General features: G+C 55.2%; 1 protein-coding gene across 8 annotated transcripts; it reads left to right on the top strand.

Moving 5' to 3' along the window:
* Positions 1-1,332: 1,332 nt before the first annotated feature.
* Positions 1,333-18,992, top strand: RPS6KL1 (ribosomal protein S6 kinase like 1). Of its 8 annotated transcripts, none has more exons than XM_063793717.1 (13): positions 1,333-1,424; positions 2,119-2,626; positions 3,039-3,323; positions 4,631-4,755; positions 6,026-6,118; positions 12,827-12,874; positions 13,276-13,408; positions 14,501-15,106; positions 15,459-15,548; positions 15,716-15,798; positions 17,108-17,203; positions 17,514-17,620; positions 17,879-18,992. In XM_063793717.1, exons 3-13 carry the CDS (start codon positions 3,059-3,061, stop codon positions 17,892-17,894), a joined length of 1,662 nt encoding a protein of 553 aa, XP_063649787.1. In that variant the 5' UTR covers positions 1,333-1,424; positions 2,119-2,626; positions 3,039-3,058; the 3' UTR covers positions 17,895-18,992. The 8 variants fall into 8 exon arrangements, with proteins under 8 accessions (XP_063649787.1, XP_063649789.1, XP_001158046.3 ...); XM_063793718.1 differs by having other exon boundaries at positions 1,338-1,424; positions 2,162-2,263; XM_063793719.1 differs by lacking the exon at positions 6,026-6,118 and having other exon boundaries at positions 2,119-2,263.
* The last annotated feature ends 1,613 nt before the right edge of the window (positions 18,993-20,605 follow it).

Genomic DNA, 20,605 nt, shown 5'->3' with positions numbered 1-20,605 from the left:
GGCAACATGGTGAAACCCCATCTCTACTAAAAAAAAAAAAAAGAAAAAAAAAAAAAGAAAATTAGCCGTACTGCAAACCTAGGGTGGTAGGTAAAGGAAGAAGTGAGGCCTAGAGTGTATTTTGGTTTGTTTTCTTGTTTTGCTTTTAAGAGGGGAGAAACAAGCATTATGTTTGTATCAGATGGGAATTATCTAGTGAGAGAGACGGGAGAATCGCTGGAGTGGTGTCGCTGAGTAGGTGATGGCACGGGACTGATGCCCACCTGGAAGGGTGGCCTTCGATGGGGCACAGACAGTCACCTGTGGAAAAAGGTTGGAAGCAGAGTGTGGGCACAGCCCTGCCCGCGGGCCAAGAGCAAGCCTGTGGGAGTCTGTGCGCCACTGCTGTCAAGGGAAGGATGAAGCAACAGTGCTGGCTGAGAGTGAGGATAGGGGGACGGGTGGGAGTCAGAGGGAGAAAGTATGAAAGGGTGTCTAAGGTAGAGCAAGTGCAGCCGGGGGACAGTGTGAAGCCAGTCAGCACTGAACCTGCAGGTGAGATCTGTGTCACAGGGTTGCCTGTGATCTGTTGCCCCATCACCCAGGCTGGAGTGCAGTGACACGATCTCGGCTCGCTGCCAGCCTCAACCTCCCGAGCTCACTCCATCCTCCCACCTCAGCCTCCTGAGTAACTGGGACCACAGGCACACGCCACCATGCCCGGCTAAATTTTGTAATTTTTATAGAGATTGGGTCTACGTATGTTGCCCAGGCTGGTCTTGAACTCCTAGGTTCAAATGATCCTCCCGCCTCAGCCTTCCATAATGCAGAGATTACAGGCATGAGCCACCGCACCCGGCCTATGTCTTGAATTTTAAGCTCGGTTCTGATATCAAAAGCCTTCTATTGCTGGGTTCTTTACTCTCGGTAGCCCTCACTAGACTGTAAGCCCCATGCGGATGTAAACAGCGCTGTCTAGTTCACGGCTGTATCTCAACATCCAGCTCCTCATGCATGGGAGACTCTCAATACATAGCACTGAATCGTTGAATAAATGAATGAAGCAATGAATGAGAAAAGTCCTAGAAGTGGCACGTCTAGATTTCTGAAGCAGCCCCTTCCGCATCCCTGGATGATTCTAGACCTGCTCTCCCCACCCACCCCACATCCCATCCCACCCTCCCCTCTCTAAGCCGCCCCCCGCCCCTCACAGCCCAGCCGTGCAGACCTTGCGGCTTTAAGGCCGGCAGGAGCCGAGCCGGGCGGTGATTGGTGGTTTATTCTAAGGCTCAAGTATGAGCTCATCCGCAGCCAATGGCCGCGCTGCACCGGCTGGCCCCGCAAGCTGGATGCCGGAAAGCAGCGGCCCGCGGCGCGCTCTGGCGTGAAGGGCCGGTACGTGAGGGGGAGGCCTGGCCCGCGGACCCGGCTCCCAGCTCGGGCAGGTACGGTGTTTTGTCCGGTCCCTTCTCCACCCTCCCAGGCGAGGGGCCCCCTTGGCCGTCCCTCCACCCTGGGACCGTGCACCTTGCGGCTGGGGCCCCGTGGGTTGCACGCGCCGCTTTCTGTGTCCAGGCGGGGCCGGCGGCTCTGCCCGGCAGGACCCTGCCCGGCGGGGTGGACCCTGAAGCCAGTCCTACCCGGGCACCCCCCAGAGCAAGGCCTCAGAGCCTCAAGTTCCCCCTGGGCTTGGCCGAGCAGGGATGGTGCGGCCTCCCTCTGCCTCCTGGCCGCATCCTGGCCGGGATTCAGCTCCCCGCCGGCTGAGGCTGTGGGTCTCCCTCCCCGCCCCACCGCCCATCCTGCTCTCTCCTCTTTCTCTCCAAATGACCTGGGGTTGGAAGTTCCGGGCCCTGCCCATTCCCAGTGGGACCTGGGAGAGCAAAGGCGGGGCAGCTTTGCGGGCCTCTCTCTGAGCCCCTTCCCTTCCCGCAGCCACGGCTGTCATCCCTTTGGCCGCCTGGGTCACACATTGCTCAGGAAGAAGCTGCTGTCAGGTCCTTGGAGGCCACATGACCTTCTCAAAAGTAAAGCCAGGAGGACAGAGCGACCCTCCCTGGGGCTGGGTCACCCTGCCCTCTTCTACCCCCATCCAACGTGGCACCGAGTCTGTCACTCAGTCATTCCGTCTGCCAACAGTTCTTACAGCCCAGCTCTGTGCTCTGCTCTCTGCTGGCTCCAGGAGGGGTCCTCACTCGCTGACCACACTGACCTCAGGACCAAGGGAACAAAACACAGCAGGGGCAATCCATCCGGTCCACGGAGAAGTGCTAAACCCCAAAGGGTAAATGAGATTCCCACAGGAGGAGCAGGGAGGGGACAACAGGCAGGGTGGAGGGAACAGCATGAGGAACAGCATTTGAGCCCAGCGTGTGTGGCCTCCATGTGCTGAATGTGTACTGGATACCAAGCTTGCTCCACGGAGGCCCTGTGAAGGTGGCTGTGGATCACAGATATCCTCAGCTCTCTCCAGAGCTCAACACAGTACCAGATGCTCCAGAAATGTTTGCTGAACTGAATTTGATTGGAAAGGAAAACAGAGCCCCAGGCCTGCGTGGTGGCTCACGTCTGTAATCCCAGCACTGTGGGAGGCCAAGGCAGACGGATCACTTGAGGTCAGGAGTTCAAGACCAGCCTGGCCAACATGGTAAAACCCCGTCTTTACTACAAATACAAAAAATAGCCAGGTGCGGTAGGCGAGTGCCTGTAATCCCAGCTACTTGGGATGCTGAGGCAGGAGAATTGCTTGAACCTGGGAAGTGGAGGTTGCAGTGAGCCGAGATCACACCACTGCAATCCAGCCTGGGTGACATAGCGAGACTCTGACTCAAAAAAAAAAAAAAAAAAAGAAAACAGAATCCTGAGCTGGTTATGATTCTATCATTACCACCACTTAGGAAGGACCTGGATCCATGAAAAGACCTTACCCACTTTAGCTCTGACCCCTTCAGTCTTTGGAGGTGAATATTAGTCTCCCTGACATTCAGTGGAGGAAACTGGGGTGCGGATAGGGGTGTTGCTCCCAGCTAGGTCCTCCCTAATGCATTTGCCCATTCCAGGTCCCAGCTGCAGGGCAGCCATGAGCCTGGTGGCCTGTGAGTGCCTGCCCAGCCCCGGCCTGGAGCCTGAGCCTTGCTCACGAGCACGGTCCCAAGCTCGCGTGTACCTGGAGCAGATTCGCAACAGGGTGGCTCTGGGAGTGCCTGACATGACAAAACGTGACTATCTGGTGGATGCGGCCACGCAGATCCGGCTGGCCCTGGAGCGCGATGTTAGTGAGGACTATGAGGCGGCCTTCAACCACTATCAGAATGGCGTGGACGTGCTGCTCCGTGGCATACACGGTGAGGACCGGGGCTGGGCAGGGCTGGGGTGGGTGGGGAAGGGCCAGTGCAGGGCTCTTCCTGTCACCCATCTGTCTTGTCCCCTGTCCATTTGTACTGAGTGAGCAGGGCACTATGCTGGCCTGCAGGGCCTCCATAAAAGACAATGATAGCTGGCACTTATTAAGCAGTTTCTACATGCCAGGTACTATTCTAAGGGCTTCATGTAGATTCATTCATTTGAGTGTCACAGTAATAGAAATTACTATATATGTTGTTGTATGTCGTTCCAAGCACACAGGAACCATTTTTTACATTCTCATGTTCCAGATGAGGAAGCTGAGGCATGGGGCAGTTCAGTAGCTTGCTCAAGGCTCCACAGCTATCAAATGGCAGAACTGGGGTTTGACTTCACAGGCTGTGTACTTGGCCCACTACACCTGACTGTTCCTGGAGCTGGGCTGGGCTCCTGCCCTCTGGGAGTTTGCATTCTAGTGGGGGGAGACTGATGAGTTGATTTGGACCATTATAGTCTCAGGTAGGAAGAGGATTGGTGGGGAAGTGAAGAGAGGAAAGAGGGAAACTGAGGTCAGACTGGGCCGGCCTAGAGCATTTTCTAGATGTTAGATCTCTAATCTGAGCACTGGAGAATGGTAGGTGCGTTACCCAGCTGAAGAACTTGCTAGAGTTCCAGAAAGAACATTCAAGGCCTAGAGGCGAGAGGGGAGGTCCCTCCAGGGCAGCGTGAGGAACTTCCATGTCAGGGGAGAGGCTGGTGCTGAGGCCATTTTGAGACGCCTGTGGGCCCTGGTGGCCAGGCCTTGAGGTGGGCACTGGGCCCTTCCTGCCCTCTGGCTGAAGAGACCCTTCAAGCCTGGGCTTCCAGTCTGTCCAGCAAATTCCTTTATCCCCCGATCCTGGTCCCCACCCTAGCCTTCTTTACACTGGGCATCAGAGATGGAAGAAGCAATGCTCTCTGGAATCTTCTATCCCTTCCTCTGAAAAAATGGATGGGGAAATCCCCACCCTGTCCCTTCCCAGGGTGTGACAGCCACCAGCAAGGCGGTGGGTGCTAATGGTGAAGTGCTGTCTGCTGAGGAGTGACCCTGGTTCCTAACCTCCTCCTGCCAGCTCCCTTCCTCCTCCTTCCTGGCTGGTCCCCCACCCCAGAGGAGGGGCTCATGAAGCAATCTGGGGGCAGAATCTGCCGAACCAGCCTTAGAAACAGGAGCTCACTCCTTGGGAGGGTAGAGGGCAGGCAATGGGAGCTGGAACTCCAGCCCTCCGAGGCCATGGCTGGGGACCCTGGTGACTCTTGTCCCCCACAGTTGACCCCAACAAGGAGCGACGTGAGGCTGTGAAGCTGAAAATTACCAAATACCTGCGGCGGGCAGAGGAGATCTTCAACTGCCACCTGCAGCGGCCACTGAGCAGTGGAGCCAGCCCCAGCGCGGTGAGGAGACCCCCCCCACCCAAAGGCCTGAGCGGGAGGAGGGCTCTGAGGGGAGACTGCGGAGGCCCCGACACCCACAGGCCCGCCCTAGGCTGCAGGGCAGAGGCCGGCAGTGGAAGTCATTATTCGGGCTGGAGTGTGCCAGGGCGGCCCATCTTCTTTTCCTCCTGGCTTCCTCTCTCTCCCACGCCTCATGGTTCATTCATTTTCAAACAACTCACTGAGTCATCTCCAGTCGTCTGCCTCCCTCACAGAGCACTTGCCATGTGTGCACATATACATCTGCCAGCCTTGCACACTGTTCAATTTACACGCTTATGTGTGTCCACACTCAGAGCCTCCTGATTCTGTCTCTTGTGAACCGGCATGCAATTTGGAGCAGACCCCGACACCCTTGTGTGCACACACACATATCTGTGTGCATGTATGTGCACACACACAGATCTGTGTGCATGTATGTGCACACACACAGTCCCCACATGGCTTTCTCTAAACCAGTAAGTGTTCAGTGAGGGTGGAAAATGCACGCACGCTTCTTACCCCCACGGTTGCGCGTACTCACACAGCCCTCCTTGGCTCACTGCATCCTGTACGGCTGCCTTTCCCCAAAGTAGGTGCTTGGTCTTCAAGGCACGTTCCCTGAGACTCACACGTTCCCAGGTTACTTCCCTATCCCCACCTTGGGAGCATCTGCATCTTTTGAGATGGAGTCTCACTTTGTCACCCAGGCTGGAGTGCAGTGGCGTGATCTTGGCTCACTGCAACCTCCGCCTCCCAGGTTCAAGCGATTCTCCTGCCTCAGCCTCCCAAGTAGCTGGAGTTACAGGCAGGCACCACCATGCTCGGCTAATTTTTGTATTTTAGTAGAGATAGGGTTTCACCATGTTGGCCAGGCTGATCTCAAACTCCTGACCTCAAGTGATCTGCCCGCCTCGGCCTCCCAAAGTGTTGGGATTACAGGCGTGAGCCACTGCGCCTGGCCTAGATGGGGCTTTTGAGAGGGGGCTTCTGAAGCCCAGAGAACTTCATGGGCCTTGGACGGGCTCAGCAGAGAGGTCGGCCTGACCACCCTGGACCAGTATGGGTGCCTGTCAGTAAAGGCCAGCTTTTCCACCCAGCCTGCCACTGTGGGGTGGGGCCTGCCTATACCCCTGCCCTCCCAACTGTTCTCCTTGCATCCAGAAGCCCCTGCCTGATGCCTGGTGAGAAGGCCATGGCCAAGGAGGGCTCGGCCCTGAGGCTGTGTGTGGCCTGTCTCCCTCCTCTGCAGGGTTTCAGCAGCCTGAGGCTCCGGCCCATTCGCACGCTGAGCTCTGCCGTGGAGCAGCTGAGGGGCTGCAGGGTGGTCGGGGTCATCGAGAAGGTGAGTGAGTGGACACTCGCCTTGCAGGAGGGAGACAGTGTATGCAATTTGGGGTGGCGGTGGGGAGAGAGACATGATATGCTGAAAGCAGGTCTGTAGCAGTGGCCCCCACTCCTCCAGAGGAGGTGGGCAGGGGTCAGTGGGGAGTGCGAGTGCAGTTGTTTCCAGCAGTTCCCACCTCTCCCCCATCCCTAACACGCATGACTTTGGTCCTGGGTCCTGGGGAGGAAAATGCAGGGAACGGGAAGAGGCTGATTGGCCAGCCACAGTGGCTCACACCTGGAATCCCAGCACTTTGGGCCAAGCACCAGGCCAAGGCAAGAGGACTGCTTGAGCCCAGGAGTTAGAGGCCAACCAGGGCAACATAGCAAGACCCCATCTCAAATAAAATAAAAAATAAAATAAAATAAAATATAATATAATATAAAAAGAAAAGGCAGACAGGCCCTTTCCACAGCCCTGCAGCTCAGATCCAGAAAACCTGCTCCTTGGGAGAGTTGGGACAGAAACTGCAGGAGGAGCGAGGAGCTATGCCCAGGGCACCCTGCCAGTCCTCGAGGCCCTGCTCACTCCCGCTTCCCGCTTCCCACAGCACCCCCACCACACTCACCCTGAACCCCAGGGCTGCAGCCAAGACGCTCTACCGAGCACAGCTGGGGACTTCCTGCGGCTGGGACGTGCTCAACTCCAGAAACCTGTCCAGAGAGGGCCCGTGCTGGCCCGTCCTTGCCCAGGGCCTTGGCAAGTCTACCCTTTTTTTCCTCTCCTGACCTAACTGTAACTTTACCCTGTCCCAATGCCATCTCGCATGCTTTGCCTTATTCAGGTCAGACAAGAAGATAGGAGGCGACGTCCCAACCCTTACTCGGGGCACTCGTTGTTAGAGTGCTTCTGATTAGGAGGACAGACAATGAGGCCAAATCAGAGTCCAGCCAGTATGAGGCTCCCCTCTTCCCCTGAACCCTGGAATAGTCACCCAAGAAGTTCTTTACCAAGCTGGCTCAATGGAGAGCTTCCTAAAAATACAGATGCCCAAGAATCTGTTATTTAACATACTCGCTGGGTGATTTTGGTAGATCTGGGGGCCCACAGAGAAAAGGAGACAGTCCTGTACTTCCCACAGGCAAGAGGATGACATGCTGCCTGCGGGAAGGCCCCGCGCTGGGCACCACCCCGGGTGGCCACGGGCAAGCCCCCTGCTCTCTGAGCTGTGGTTTCTTCCTCTGGAAAGTGAGATGAGAATTCTCCCCCAATGGGGTGATCTGGGAGGTGAAACAAAACAATTTTGGGGAAAGACCTGGCACATGCTGTGACACTGAGTACATGCTTGATGGCTCTAAATACAAGTGACAGGAGTGAGCTGGGAGGCACGCAGGCTTCTGCTCCCGGGCCTTACTCCAGCTGCTTCTCCTGGGTCCCTGGGGCAGATCCCAGACTGTCAGCGCAGGCCCTGCCAGCTTCCATCTGCCACGGTCCCCTCCCCACTGCTTGAGTGTCAGTGGCCACGACCCAACCTTGGCTGAGCACAGCCGTTCCCAGGGACTGGCCGGGAGGTGACTGACACCGTGCCTCCCGGTACGATCCCGCTGAACCATAGGTGTTGTGGTGAGAGGGGTTCTGAGCTGAGTATGATAGGAAAACAGCGAGTTGAAGTTATATGGCTTTGTTTCTTAATGATCGGAGTTCTTAGAGTGTTTAGGTGCAGATGTACACTGTGACACAGAATTCCCCAAACTTGTTTAGCCTCAGGAAAGTGGTTTAGGAATCCAGTGTTTCGAGGCCCCTGCAGATGGAAAGCACAAATTAAAGCCAAGCCCAACCTTTTTTTTTTTTTTTCTTGACACAGGGTCTCGCTCTGTAGCTCAGGCTGGAGTGCAGTGGCGTGATCTCGGCTCACTGCAGCCTCGACCTACCAGGCTCAAGCAATCCTCGCACCTCAGCCTCCTGAGTAGCTGGGACCACAGTCTCAAGCCCTGCTGTTGTCTTCTATTTTTTGTAGAGAGATCTCGCTGTGTTGCCCAGGCTGGTCTCAAACTCCTTGCCTCAGGTGATCCTCCACCTCCGTTTAGGCCTCCCAAAGCACTTGGGATTACAGGCGTGAGCCACTGACCCACCGCATTCTATTTCAGGACTACCCTTCTTTTTTTTCTTTTTTATCCTGTCTTGGGTACTCAACTTAAGGACTTCACCTCCCTCCTGAGATCCTACTTCCTTTCCCTGTGTCATGCCCAAGCCAGGAGCATCACTTTCCCCAAATTAGGAAAGGTGTTACTGCCCCTGGGCCTGGGTCCCTGCAGCCAGACTTGGATATACTGTCACCCTTGTTCCATTCCACAGCTCTGCCCAGACAGATCTGGGCAAGTGGGCAGTGCCAGCCGGCAGCAACCCTCAGGCCCAGGGAGGAAGCAAAGGGCTTGCTCGGGATGATGCTTGAGTGACCCCTAACGTGTCCGGCTGTTAGGATAACTAAGGGCTGAAGAGATGGTGGCAGGGAGCAGTGAGGTGGGTGGGTCGGGACTTGGTAAGCAGCCAGAATACCCGAGGGCCTGGCCTCAGAACCTGGGGGCCAGGGAGACATCACCGGGTATTTGCTGAGCCTCGTGCAGGAGCCAGGCTCTGAGACAGGGTGGAGGAAGAAAAAGAAGGTCATCCAAGTCACTTCTTCTTTTATTTGGCTTAAACACAGGGGTGTTTTTTTTTTTGTTGTTTGTTTTTTGGGTTTTTTTTAGTTGTTACCAACATTTGAAAATGTGCAGATTCTTATAAAAGTCCAGATTTCCTGCTTCTCTTGAAAAAATCAGATCTGGAAATGCTGGCCTCCCATTCCCCCGTGGCAGCAGGGAGTGGAGGAGGAGATGCCTGCCTTAGACAGGGCACCAGCCCTCCCTTCTGCGCCTCCACCCTGCCTATTTGCTCACATGCCTGGCCCCTGTGGGCCTTTGAGTTTAAGAACTTGTTTGAAACCTTTAGGCTTGTTTGTTCCATGGGAGAGTCCTCCTGGGATTTTGATACTTTGTGCATCTTTAAAGAAAAGGTTTACCGTGTTTCACCAAAGCTTTAATTGTCCCTCTGTCCCAAGAATTCAGTGGGTCTCTTTATTTAAAACAATTGCTCTTTTTTAAAAGGTGAGAGAAAGCACTCAGAACTGCCTTCCATCTTCCCAAATGGAAGGCTCACCCGACAGTTGTATGGAACCTTCTCATTTACAGAGCTGTGGCATTAAATCCTCACAGTCACCATGGGGGAACGAAGCCTTATAGGGTGCTGTTCAACACAGTAGTCACTAGGCACATAAGCCTCTGTGCATTCATATTCATTAAAATGAAGTCATCTGTGTCTCAGTTGCACCAGTCACATTTCAAGTGCTCAATGGCCCCATGTGGCTACTGGCTTCCGTATTGGACAGTGCAGACATATAATCCTGCCATCATGATAAGAAGTTCAATTGGACAGTGCTGCATTTTAATACTTGTCCTACAGAGAATTAAACTGAGGTTCAAAGAAGTCAGCGGGGCTGGGCGCAGTGGCTCACACCCATAATCCCAACACTTTGGGGAGCCAAGGTGGGTTGATCACCTGAGGTCAGGAGTTCAAGACCAGCCTGACCAACATGGTGAAACCCCGTCTCTACTGAAAATACAAAATTAGCTGGGTGTGGTGGCGCATGCCTGGAATCCCAACTACTTGGGAGGCTGAGGCAGGAGAATCGCTTGAACTTGGGAGGCAGAGATTGCAGTGAGCTGAGATCACGCTATTGCACTCCAGCCTGGGCAACAACAGTGAAACTCCGTCTCAAAAAAAATAAATAATAAACAAAGAAGTCAAGGCACTAGACAGTCCTCCATCCTCCAAACCACTGAGTAAAAGGAGTTTCTTGTTTGGTTGGATGAATGGGAAAATGCCTGCTGCTTTGCTGCCCTTTTGAAATATAATGGAAGAAAAAGAAAATCCCCTGAATCCTGCCAAACTCCAAGATAATCACTGTTAATGTTTTAGTCTAATTATTTCTGAATACTGAGGTTGGTTTTAATATGTTTTTAACAGAAATCTTTCAGTGTATGGATCAAGGTTTATTTCTGACCTCCTCAGCCTTCCCTCCTTCGCTAGTTTTTTTGGACTCTGTCAGTTACAGGCCCTTGCCCAGGACAAGGTGGTGGGGAATCCCACTTGGCAAGGGACAGTGGGGAATTATCTGGGGTGTCAGGATTTGTGGGAAACTCTGTTCTCCTAAATGACTCCAGAGTTTTCTTCCTTGCTTTTTCTAACATTGCACAAGTTTGGTCAGGGAGCCAAGCCCAGGCTGGACTCGGTCTCTGGCTGTTGGAGGAGAGACCTCTGGTGGTTGGAGAGGACACCTCGCTCCTGCTGAGAAAAGGGTCCTGGGCACTCTCATCTAGTCCACTGCCTTCCTTTCACTGATGATGGAGAAACAGGCTCAGGAGGGAAGGCCATTGCCAGGGTCACCTGGTTGTGCCCCCAGTTCCAGTAAAGTCTGCAGGGCTCCGGGATCAGCCTGTCTGGGTTCAGGTCCTGACTTGACCACTTTTTAGCAGTGGGACAGTAGGCAACATAACCTCTCTGAGGCTCAGGCCTGAATTTTGGCAGGATTGTGGGGATAAAATTAAACAACCTATGTAAAGTGCTTAGCACAGAGTAACCACTTTACAGCCAGGGTGGGCTTCCCCTTGGATGACACTGGTAATAATCACGACAGGTTATCAAGGGTGTGTTCTGCGGCAGGTGCAGGCTGCTGCTCTGCCTGAATTGCCTGCTTTAACAGAATCCTCTTCAGGACCCCCTGAAGGAAGTGCTGCTATGACCCCGTTTTGTACTTAAAAAGAGCAAGGTTCAGAGAGGCCATGTGACTTGGCAGATGTGATCACTGACATTCTCACAGCCTTTCCACTCACCAAGGGCTTTCTTGGTTTTTTGTTTTTTGTTGTTTTGTTTTGTTTTTGAGATGGAGTCTGTCTCTTTTGCCCAGACTAGAGTGCAGTGGCTTGATCTAGGCTCACTGCAACTCTGCCTCCTGAGTTCAAGTGATTCTCCTACTTCAGCTTCCCAGGTAGCTGGGATTACAGGCGGGCACCACTATGCCCAGCTAATTTTTGTATTTTTAGTAGAGACGAGGTTTCACCATGTTGGCCAGGCTGGTCTTGAACTCCTGACCTCAGGTGATCCACCCGCCTTGGCCTCCCAAATTACAGGGATTACAGGCATAAGCCACCACACCTGGCCCTCACCAAGGGCTTTCTGTATGGCTTCAACAATCCAGAGATGTAGGGAAGGTAGGCATTTGGAATTCCTGGTTGGTAGATGAGAAAATCAATTCAATTTGCCCAAGATCGAAGCCCAGTGCCCTTTCCCCTACCCTGATCCCAAGCTGTGGCCTTCCTCACTGCCCAGCAGCCTGGCCTCAGGGCCCAGTTCCCACCCCGACCATGGCTGGCCACAGCCTCCCTGGGGAATGTCCGCAGGGCAGGCCAACAGCCAAGGAGTCACAACCCCAGGGTGCTGGCCTTGCCTCCACACGCCCTCACCTGGGCTGAATCCTCTGCCTTCCCGCCCTCGACGTACCCATGTGCCCGCTCCTATGCTGGGGCCCGCCCCTCCCCACCATGCAGATGAGTCAGGGGCCCAACTCCAAACATGGCCCTGACCTTGCGATTGACAGCGTCTGCCTCTAATGGAAACCAACACAAGAAGGAGAGGCTGCTCTCCAAAGACGGCCTCTCGAGCGGACTTTACTTATTTATTTTAAATTTTTATTTGCAGTCAGGAGTACATGTGCAGGTTTTTCACATAGATAAACTTGTGTCATGGGGGTGTGTGTAAATGAAGGGGGTGGAGTGGAGTGGGAAAAAGGCCTGAACGCAGCGTGCCAAGCCCACACAACATGGCTGCGCTGGGGAGACCTGGAGTCACCTCAGAGCTGCGGCTTCCTCAATTGTAAAACAAGAGATCAGAGGAAGTGACTGGCTCTGAGGTCCCTTCCAGCCATGACACCTCAGACCCTGCAGGATGTTGGGGCTCTAGCTAAGGCCTTGGGTGAGGGGTTGATCTCTGGAGGTCCAGTTGGAACAGGGCTTCTCAGTTGATCTCTGGGGTCCAGGTGGAACAGGGCTTCTCAGCTGATCTCTGGGGTCCAGGTGGAACAGGGCTTCTCAGCTGATCTCTGGGGTCCAGGTGGAACAGGGCTTCTCAGCCCTCCCGTCAGGCGGCATGAGGCCTGGCCCAGCGTGGGCAGGGAGAGGGCAGGGCATTCTGCTTGCATGCCCACCACGCACACAGTGAGCCAAGGCCCGGGCTGCTCACAGTGCATGTGTCTAGCACCTACTACATCCCTGCACTGTGCAGGGCTCCGGGAATACTGAGCTCACGGTCCAGTGGGAGACAGATTAGACAGTGTGAAGAGGCTCTCCTAAGGGTGAACTAAGAGAGCATTGGAGGCAGATTAGGGACCCCAGCCCCTGTAATCTTGGGAAGGCTTCCTGGAGGAGGCAGCATCTGAGACCACAGGTCTAGCAGGGGTGGGTGAGCAGGATAGGATCGATGTCTGCTTCAGGAGTGCCACCAAAGCCCGCCCTCCCTGCCCTGCCACTGGAGTGAGTCAGCCTCAGTGGAGGAACCTGGGAGGGGGTCAGGCTGGGGTCACGGAGCCCCAGGAGCTAGTACCTGCCTTAACCAGTGCCTCTTGGACTTTGGCAGGTGCAGCTGGTCCAGGACCCGGCAACCGGAGGGACCTTTGTGGTGAAGGCAGGTGCCACCCTGCCCCTGCCACTCTGCATTCCCCTTGGATCTTTCTCAGGGCTCTTGGAAACTCCTACCCAGAACCTGCATTTGAAGCCTGCACTCCCTCCCACAAAAGCTGGTTGTTCTGCCTGAACATGCCCCACTTTCCAGATGGACACACATGCATGCGCACACACACATACACATACACACAAACACACATGCACACACACTGCCCCCTCTTTGGCTAGAGGGTGGAGGACCCAGATTCTACAGGGGCAGTGGGGGTAAGGACAGGTCAGGAACTGAGGGAGGCAGTTGCTCCACCCTCATTCGGGTGCCCCTGAAGCCAGGGCTAGGAGGTCCCCTAACAGCAGCAGTCTCTGGCCTGTCCCCAGCTGATCTGCCTGCCCTGCTGCTCCCAGAGCCTACCCAGGTGCCACATGGTGAGCAGGGAGCGGCTGACCATCATCCCACACGGAGTCCCCTACATGACGAAGCTGCTCAGGTACTTTGTGAGCGAGGACTCCATCTTCCTGCACCTGGAGCATGTGCAAGGTGAGCAGGCCTGGGGCCCCCTGTCAGCTCCCCAGGCCTTTGGGGTATGTCGTCAACCCTTAAAATGCGGAGCCCTGGCAGGGCGTGGTGGCTCACGCCTGTAATCCCAGCACTTTGGGAGGCCGAGGCAGGCGGATCAACTGAGGTCAGGAGTTCAAGACCAGCCTGGCCAACATGGTGAAACCCTGTCTCTACTAAAAATACAAAAACTAGCCAGGTGTGCTTGCACGTGCCTGTAATCCCAGCTACTTGGGAGGTGGAGGCAGGAGAATGGCTTGAACCCGGGAGGTGGAGGTTGCAGTGAGCCAAGATCACGCCACTGCACTCAAGCCTGGGCAGCAGAGCAAGACTCCGCCTCAAAAAAAAAAAAGCTGAGCCCTGGGGAGGGGCAGAGCTTGCACCAGATGTACAGCACAGACCAGGGGACCCGGCCTTTCTGGAGGCCAGTCAGGCTGTTGTAGGCCCCTGTGTGGTACCAAGGGGGCAGGGGACATCCTGGGGTGGATGTCCACATCGTGGGTGGGCGTGAGAATCACAGCTGTCTCCTCTGTCGCTGTTTCCTCCAGCGTTGGCTCTTTTCATTTTTCCGGGCTGTACCGATCCCTTGGGAGTGGCCAGACAGGGTGGTGGTGACTGAAGTTATGAGGACAGGAACTGGGCCATGTAGCAGATACTGATGGTTGTATTGATGACTTTTTAAAGTGAGGTGCACATCTGGGGTCATGACACATAGTCATCATGAGTGTGTGCCTGACTTTTCTTTAAATTTCTTTATATCGGTCTCCCTAAAAACAGTGTTCACACTAGTGAACCCGCCACCCAAACCACGGACACTGATAGTGCTGGACATCTCTCGGTGGTGTGCCAGTTTGTAAGGCTGGGCCCACTTTAGGTGGGTCAAGAGGAGGGCAGAGGGCATTCTAAGCTGAGGGGTAGGAGGGAGCAGAGGTGAGGGGCTGAACTAGGCCAGGACACCCAGAGGCGGAAAGTCTGCGCCCAAGACAGAAGGGAGGCAGGAGTGGGAGCCGGCCCTGGCATCCATACTCTTTTTCTCCCTGTCCCCACGCTCACCGCTCCCTCTGCATGGCCCAGGAGGCACTCTCTGGTCCCACCTGCTCTCCCAGGCGCACTCCCGACATTCTGGGCTCAGCTCTGGCTCTACCCAGGAGAGGATGAAGGCTCAGCTCAACCCCCACCTCAACCTCCTGACCCCAGCGAGGCTTCCCTCAGGCCATGTCCCTGGCCAGGACAGAATCGCCCTGGAGCCTCCTAGGACTTCTCCGAACCTTCTCCTAGCTGGGGAGGCCCCATCCACCAGACCCCAGAGGGAGGCTGAAGGTGAACCCACAGCCAGGACCAGCACCTCTGGCTCCTCGGACCTTCCAAAGGCCCCAGGTGGCCACCTGCACCTTCAAGCTAGGAGGGCTGGCCAGAACTCAGACGCTGGGCCCCCTCGGGGGCTCACTTGGGTTCCTGAGGGGGCCAGCCCGGTGCTAGGGGGCTGTGGCCGAGGCATGGATCAGAGCTGCCTGTCAGCAGATGGGGCCGGCCGGGGCTGTGGCAGGGCCACCTGGAGTGTGAGAGAGGAGCAGGTGAAGCAGTGGGCGGCAGAGATGCTGGTAGCGCTGGAGGCGCTGCACGAGCAGGGGGTGCTGTGCCGGGACCTCCACCCCGGGAACCTGCTCCTGGACCAGGCAGGTAGGTGCCCTCCTCACCCCTCAGTGGGGTGGCCCCCAAAGCGTCCAGGCAGAGGACGAGAGATCCCCAAAGTCGAGGGGACCTCCAAGGTTGTCTGCTCCTCCCTGGCCCCAGCCAGCCTTTCAGGGGGCCTAGGCTGGAGTCTGTTGGCCGAGGCTCCTGGGAGTACCCTGTGGGCTCTGTGGGCCTCAGAGTGCTGTGCCTCTGTGGAGGGTGCTGTGCCCCTGCCGAGGTTCTGCCCAGCAAGGCCATTGGCTCCCACCGCATGACTGTTGGGGGAAGCCCTGCAACCCCCTCCCGTGTATCAGCTGTCCTCAATCTGTCCCCTCCTTTTTCCTCCCACACACTGGAGGTCACATCCGGCTCACATATTTTGGCCAGTGGTCAGAGGTGGAGCCCCAGTGCTGCGGGGAGGCCGTGGACAATCTCTACAGCGCCCCAGGCAAGAAGGGGGAGGCCAGGGTGGGCCTTAGCACCTGGGTGCCTTTGTGTGGGTTGCGCCCAGAGTCTGAGAATGACAGAGCGGGTGGGTGGTGTCTGGGTAGGCTGAGGAGAATGGAAGAGGCCCTCTTAGGTGAGGCTGGGACACCTGTGTTCTTGTTCCCACAGAGGTGGGTGGGATTTCCGAGCTGACGGAAGCCTGTGACTGGTGGAGCTTTGGGTCTCTACTGTATGAACTGCTGACGGGAATGGTGAGTGGCTGGGCTGGGTGTAGTGCCCTGGTGGGTGCCACTGAGTGTGGGATGGGCCAGGCTTAGTCCATCCAGCTAGTCTGGGCAGAGACTGCCTGGCTGTCCTACCAGCACAACTGCCCCCGAAGCCAGGGACACACTTAGCACTCCCAATACATTAGTTGGCTATAGCTAAGGAGACTGTCAACTTCTATGAATACGAGTAGAGTGGGATGGTCAGGGAAGGTTTCTGCCAGAGAGCCTGGGCCCAAGTGGTGTCAGATTTGGAGGAAGCGCGGAATGTGACACAGCCCTTCTTCCCTGGAAGGCTGTTCAATCATCCTGAGCCCGCTGTTCACTCCTCCCACCCATGACCTCGTTGGCTGTCACCCCCAGACCTTAGCTGGAGGATGGGAGAGAGGGGCTCTTTCACCCAGGCAAGCAGCTGCCCTGTCCAGCCAAGAGCTCAAAAGATCCCCCTGCAAACACTCCGGGAACCTCTGTTTGCAGGTTGCAATCAGAGCAGGCACTCTTGGGAACAGCTGATGGCTCTGCCTTCTGTCCTCCCCTCATGAGCTGAGCACTGCAACTGAGGCCAGTTATGTAGGCAGCAAGGGGGAGGCCAAACTGCATTTGAGCAGGAAATAGCCGAAATGGATGCAGCGTGAACTGAAGTCCAGAGCTGACCAGTCCATCCAGGCTCCCTCCTGCTTTCGTCCCATGGCACGGGGCCCCGAAAGTCCTGGCTGCAATTTCCCCCAGAGTGGCTCTCTCTTTTCCTGTCTCCTCCCACCTCTCCAGCCCAGAGCTCTTGGCCTTCCTCCTGGGGGTTCCTGGAAGCTCATACTTCCCTCCAGACAGACCCTCTGCTCCTCAAAGCTGTGCCTTTCTGGGGAGTGGAGAGGTCCTATTTTCTTTTATTGCCACGCCGCTGCCTTGGCCCCGATGGTAGCATGCCGTGGCCTGCTGCCAAATGAATAGCCCATGTGGATTTTTAAAATAAGGAGACAAGTTCCATCACTATTCCCAAGAGTGCCTGCCCTGATTGCAACCCAAGATAGTTGCTTCTAGCAAGTTTGGAGCCAAGAGACCTAGGTTCAAACCCTGAACTCAGCACAAGTCCCTTTACCTCTCTGGGCCTGTTTCTTGCCTTTTGTGGATAACATAAAGGCACTGCTTAGCCATCAGGCACTGTGTCTGGCTGTAGCAACTATCATTACTGTCATCCTCCTCATGGGATGTGACATGGGGAAAAAAAATCCTGGCTGCCACTGGAGTGTAGACAGTCCTGGGGTTGCCTCCTCAGAGGCCCTTCCCTGTGTCCTCCCAGGCATTGTCCCAGAGCCACCCTTCAGGAATCCAGGCCCACACCCAGCTCCAGCTGCCCGAGTGGCTCAGTCGCCCAGCGGCCTCTCTGCTGACTGAGGTGAGGTGTAGCCCGGCCAGAGGAAGCAGCTGCCTAGCCTGAGGAAGGTGCTGGGAGGGGCGCAGAACTGTGTCTGAACCACGTGTGCTTCGTGCTCAGTGTCTGATGTGGGTGCAGAGGGCAGTAGGGGCAACACATTTCTATATGTTGGTGGCCAACCACCACCAATGTCCCCAGGGTAAAATGGGGGTTCTATGGGCCAGGCTGCCAGGGAGCAGGCCCCCTAGAGGCCATAGTGGTTGGAGTCCCTGGAGGTCACCCCATGCCTCCACAGCTGGAGTGGCCCAGCTGACTGGGCCTCTCTCTGCAGCTGCTGCAGTTCGAGCCTACCCGGCGCCTGGGCATGGGAGAAGGTGGTGTCAGCAAACTCAAGTCCCATCCCTTTTTCAGTACCATCCACTGGAGCAAACTGGTGGGGTAAGAGGGCGGAGCGGGTGACGGAAGCAGCTGGCCTGGTCTGGATCGCCTCTCCTCCTTGCCTGACACCCAACCCAGGGCTGGCCCTCTATCAGCAGGCTTTGGGCGAGGAATGGAGGGCACTGTCTGTCCTGCTGGGCTCCCACTGGGGCCTCAGAATTATGGCCACCACCCAGGAAGGGCCAGCTCCTGGAAAAGCTGGAGGTGGGGGCAGTCAAGGCTTGCCCTGCTAAGCAGCTTGAACCTTCCACCCATCAGTCAACAGACCCGTTGAGCATGTGGACTCACCATGTTAAAGGTTGCCTTCTGTGGCACTGGCGCTGAGCTGTTGACCACCTGCTGCACCCTACTGTGAGGTTCTGTGACTCACTCACTGCCATGTTGTGCCCCACTCAGGACATCTCTGGAGACTCATCTCAGGACACTGATCCACTGGCTCAGTGGACCCAAACCAGACTGTCCTGGCTAGTCCTCTTAGTCCCACAGCGAGTAGGCCTCTTCCACCAGAAGCTGTTCCTGCAGCTGGGGAGGCCCAGAAGCAGGGGTGCCATCTGTTGTGCAGGGAGGGATGAGGTAGCGGACAGGATGACCCCTCTCCCCCCCGATTCCTGACCATGCCCCCTATCTTGTGATTTCAGACTTGGGAGAGCAAAAGGGAGGGGAAGAAAATAAGAGGAATGGGGGGAGGAAGGAATGCATGGCTCTGCCCCTTAGAGCAAGTCTGAAACCAGAATCAAGCGTCCTCCTCCCCAGTGGGCCTATCTGTGTGGGGGAAGAGGGGCAGCCTGCCCCAGGGGTGCAGGAGGACAGCAATTCAGCCTCCAGGCCAAAGCAGTTTAGACAAGGTGTGCCCATCAGGACTCCCTCTCAGGCCTTGGCTGTTTACCATGTCACTGCCTACTGTGACTTCATGCCCTTTTGGGATAAGAAACCACAAAACGCATGGAACAACTATCCATGGCTCTTAGCCAGAAATGTCTTGCCTCTGGTCTCTGAAAAGCTGGGGTGAGTGGTTACCCCAAAGACAATTGCCTCCAGTTTGGGGGCTCCTCTCAGGGTTCACCCTGTCACCGGGGTGTGGGACCGACCTGGGAAATTTCCACTAGAGTTTTGCCCTCAGCTCCTCCCTGCCAGTATCCCAGTCACCACCAGGTGGCGCTTCTGACACGGTCCACGTGCCTGGCTCTGAAGGCCCAACAACTGTCAGGCCAGACCCCCTCACTCATGGTGGGGAGACTTGACTTCCTCGGGCTCTTCAGGAGACTGAGACAGAGAAGACAAGTGAAAGCGCAGCCTGTACATGACTCTCTGTGGTCCACGTCCTGCCTCTCCCTGGGGTTTACGCGGCCCCAATAAAGCCTGCTCTGGCCTACGGTGTTCTCGCTTCTTCCATGCAATGACCACGGCTCACTGGGGCAGGTTGGAAGGCTCCCATGTAGAAGCTCCAGAGTGAAGTCAAGAGCGAGCTTGGGGCTGCCAGGAAGTAGGACGCAGGGCTGCTGGTGAGCAGCATGCCATGTGGGCCTCAGGGGAAGGGGTGGGGTCGGGGAGGACCAGGTTCTGTGGGGAAGAGGATGAAGCAGCCTTGGAAGAGGCTCATGGTGCCTGGGGGAATACCAGTTTCATCCTCACAGTGACCCCTTGCAACAGACGGTAGCTCCTGAGAAAACTGAAGCTCAAAAAGGTTAAGGACACAACCTAGCCAGAGTTGCAAGTTAGTGTTCCTTCTGCTACTCTCCCTAAGTCAGGCTGGACCACTTCCAACCACCGCTTCATGAAGCACAAGTCACTTCTGGAACTTCTGTGCTTCATCCACCCAAAGCTACACATCTGACACTTTGTTGGGCCCTGAGTTTAGAATACTGTGGGTCCCAGCTCTTACAGTCGACCTCCTTTCGATAAAATGGGGCAAATAATGCCTATTTTGCAGGTTTACCAGATAAAGCTTCTAACACCAAATCCCGTTCTTCCTTTCATTCAACCTAATTTGTTTTTCTATCTACTAGAGCTCTAGAGTTCTACTCTCTGGGACCCAGTTCCCTCCTGTGACAGACCTTCACAGAGGGATGGCCTCACTGCAAGAGCTCAGCAGACAGGGACTCTGGAAAAGACAAGGCTGTGTTTAAGCCTGGAATCCATCACACCTGCCACCTGCAGTCTAGGTTAGCTACCCACCCTGTACACTCACGCTCACTGACCACTGCTCCTAGGTCATCAACCCTCACCTGTTCATGTGTATTGACCTTGAGCATCTTGGTCCACAAGGCTATCAAATCCAAATGAAATGAGATGCCCCCACTCCTCCCAAATCCATCACTGAAATAATGTAAGCCCTCACAAAAAATGCAAGTCTACTGGTGTTTTGAAAGGGCTTCACAAAGATGGTGACCCCAAATTCTCTATTCTAGAGTAGAGTATGGCTTGACAGGCTCAAGGAAGGTGGGGCACTAAGAGACTATGATGCTTTATGGAAACAAAACAAAACAAAACACATCCTAAGCCCCCTAACCATCTGTATGGACCCCTCGTCTCCGTCAAGGGTATTCCAAAGTTAACCTGAAACGCTAGTTCGGGCCATGGTGGGAAGAGGGAGCCAGCCATTCCTCATTATACTCCCCTCCCTTTTGGAATTACTGTTAAAACAGGCTCCTTAAGTCTGATGAGAAGCATTTACAATCTATTTTCTCTGAAGCCTGCTGGCTGGAGGCTTCATCTGCATAAAACCTTAGTCTCCACAACCCCTTATTGTAACCCAGACATTCCTTTCTATTGATTCCAGGTCTTTAGATAATAACTCTTTCAACCAATTGCCAATCAGAAAATCTTTGATTCTGCCTATGACAACATCCCCAGGTCTTGAGCTGTCCTGCCTCTCCAGACCAAACCACTGTACATCTTACATGTACTGACTGGTATCTTATGTGTCCCTAAAATGTATTAAATGTATAAAACTAAGTTGTAGCCAGATGACCCTGGACACAGGTT

The sequence above is a fragment of the Pan troglodytes genome, chromosome 15 (assembly GCF_028858775.2).
Source record: "Pan troglodytes isolate AG18354 chromosome 15, NHGRI_mPanTro3-v2.0_pri, whole genome shotgun sequence".
NCBI lineage: Eukaryota > Metazoa > Chordata > Mammalia > Primates > Hominidae > Pan > Pan troglodytes.
This window is presented reverse-complemented; position numbering and strand designations above follow the sequence as displayed.

Bases quoted from the DNA above. Each gene is read 5' to 3' on its own strand.
- RPS6KL1 (XM_063793717.1), top strand. From the start codon at position 3,059: ATGAGCCTGGTGGCCTGTGAGTGCCTGCCCAGCCCCGGCCTGGAGCCT. The intron at 3,324-4,630 runs GTGAGGACCGGG...TGTCCCCCACAG, and splicing joins GCTGCTCCGTGGCATACACG to TTGACCCCAACAAGGAGCGA. The intron at 15,549-15,715 runs GCAAGAAGGGGG...TTGTTCCCACAG, and splicing joins CAATCTCTACAGCGCCCCAG to AGGTGGGTGGGATTTCCGAG.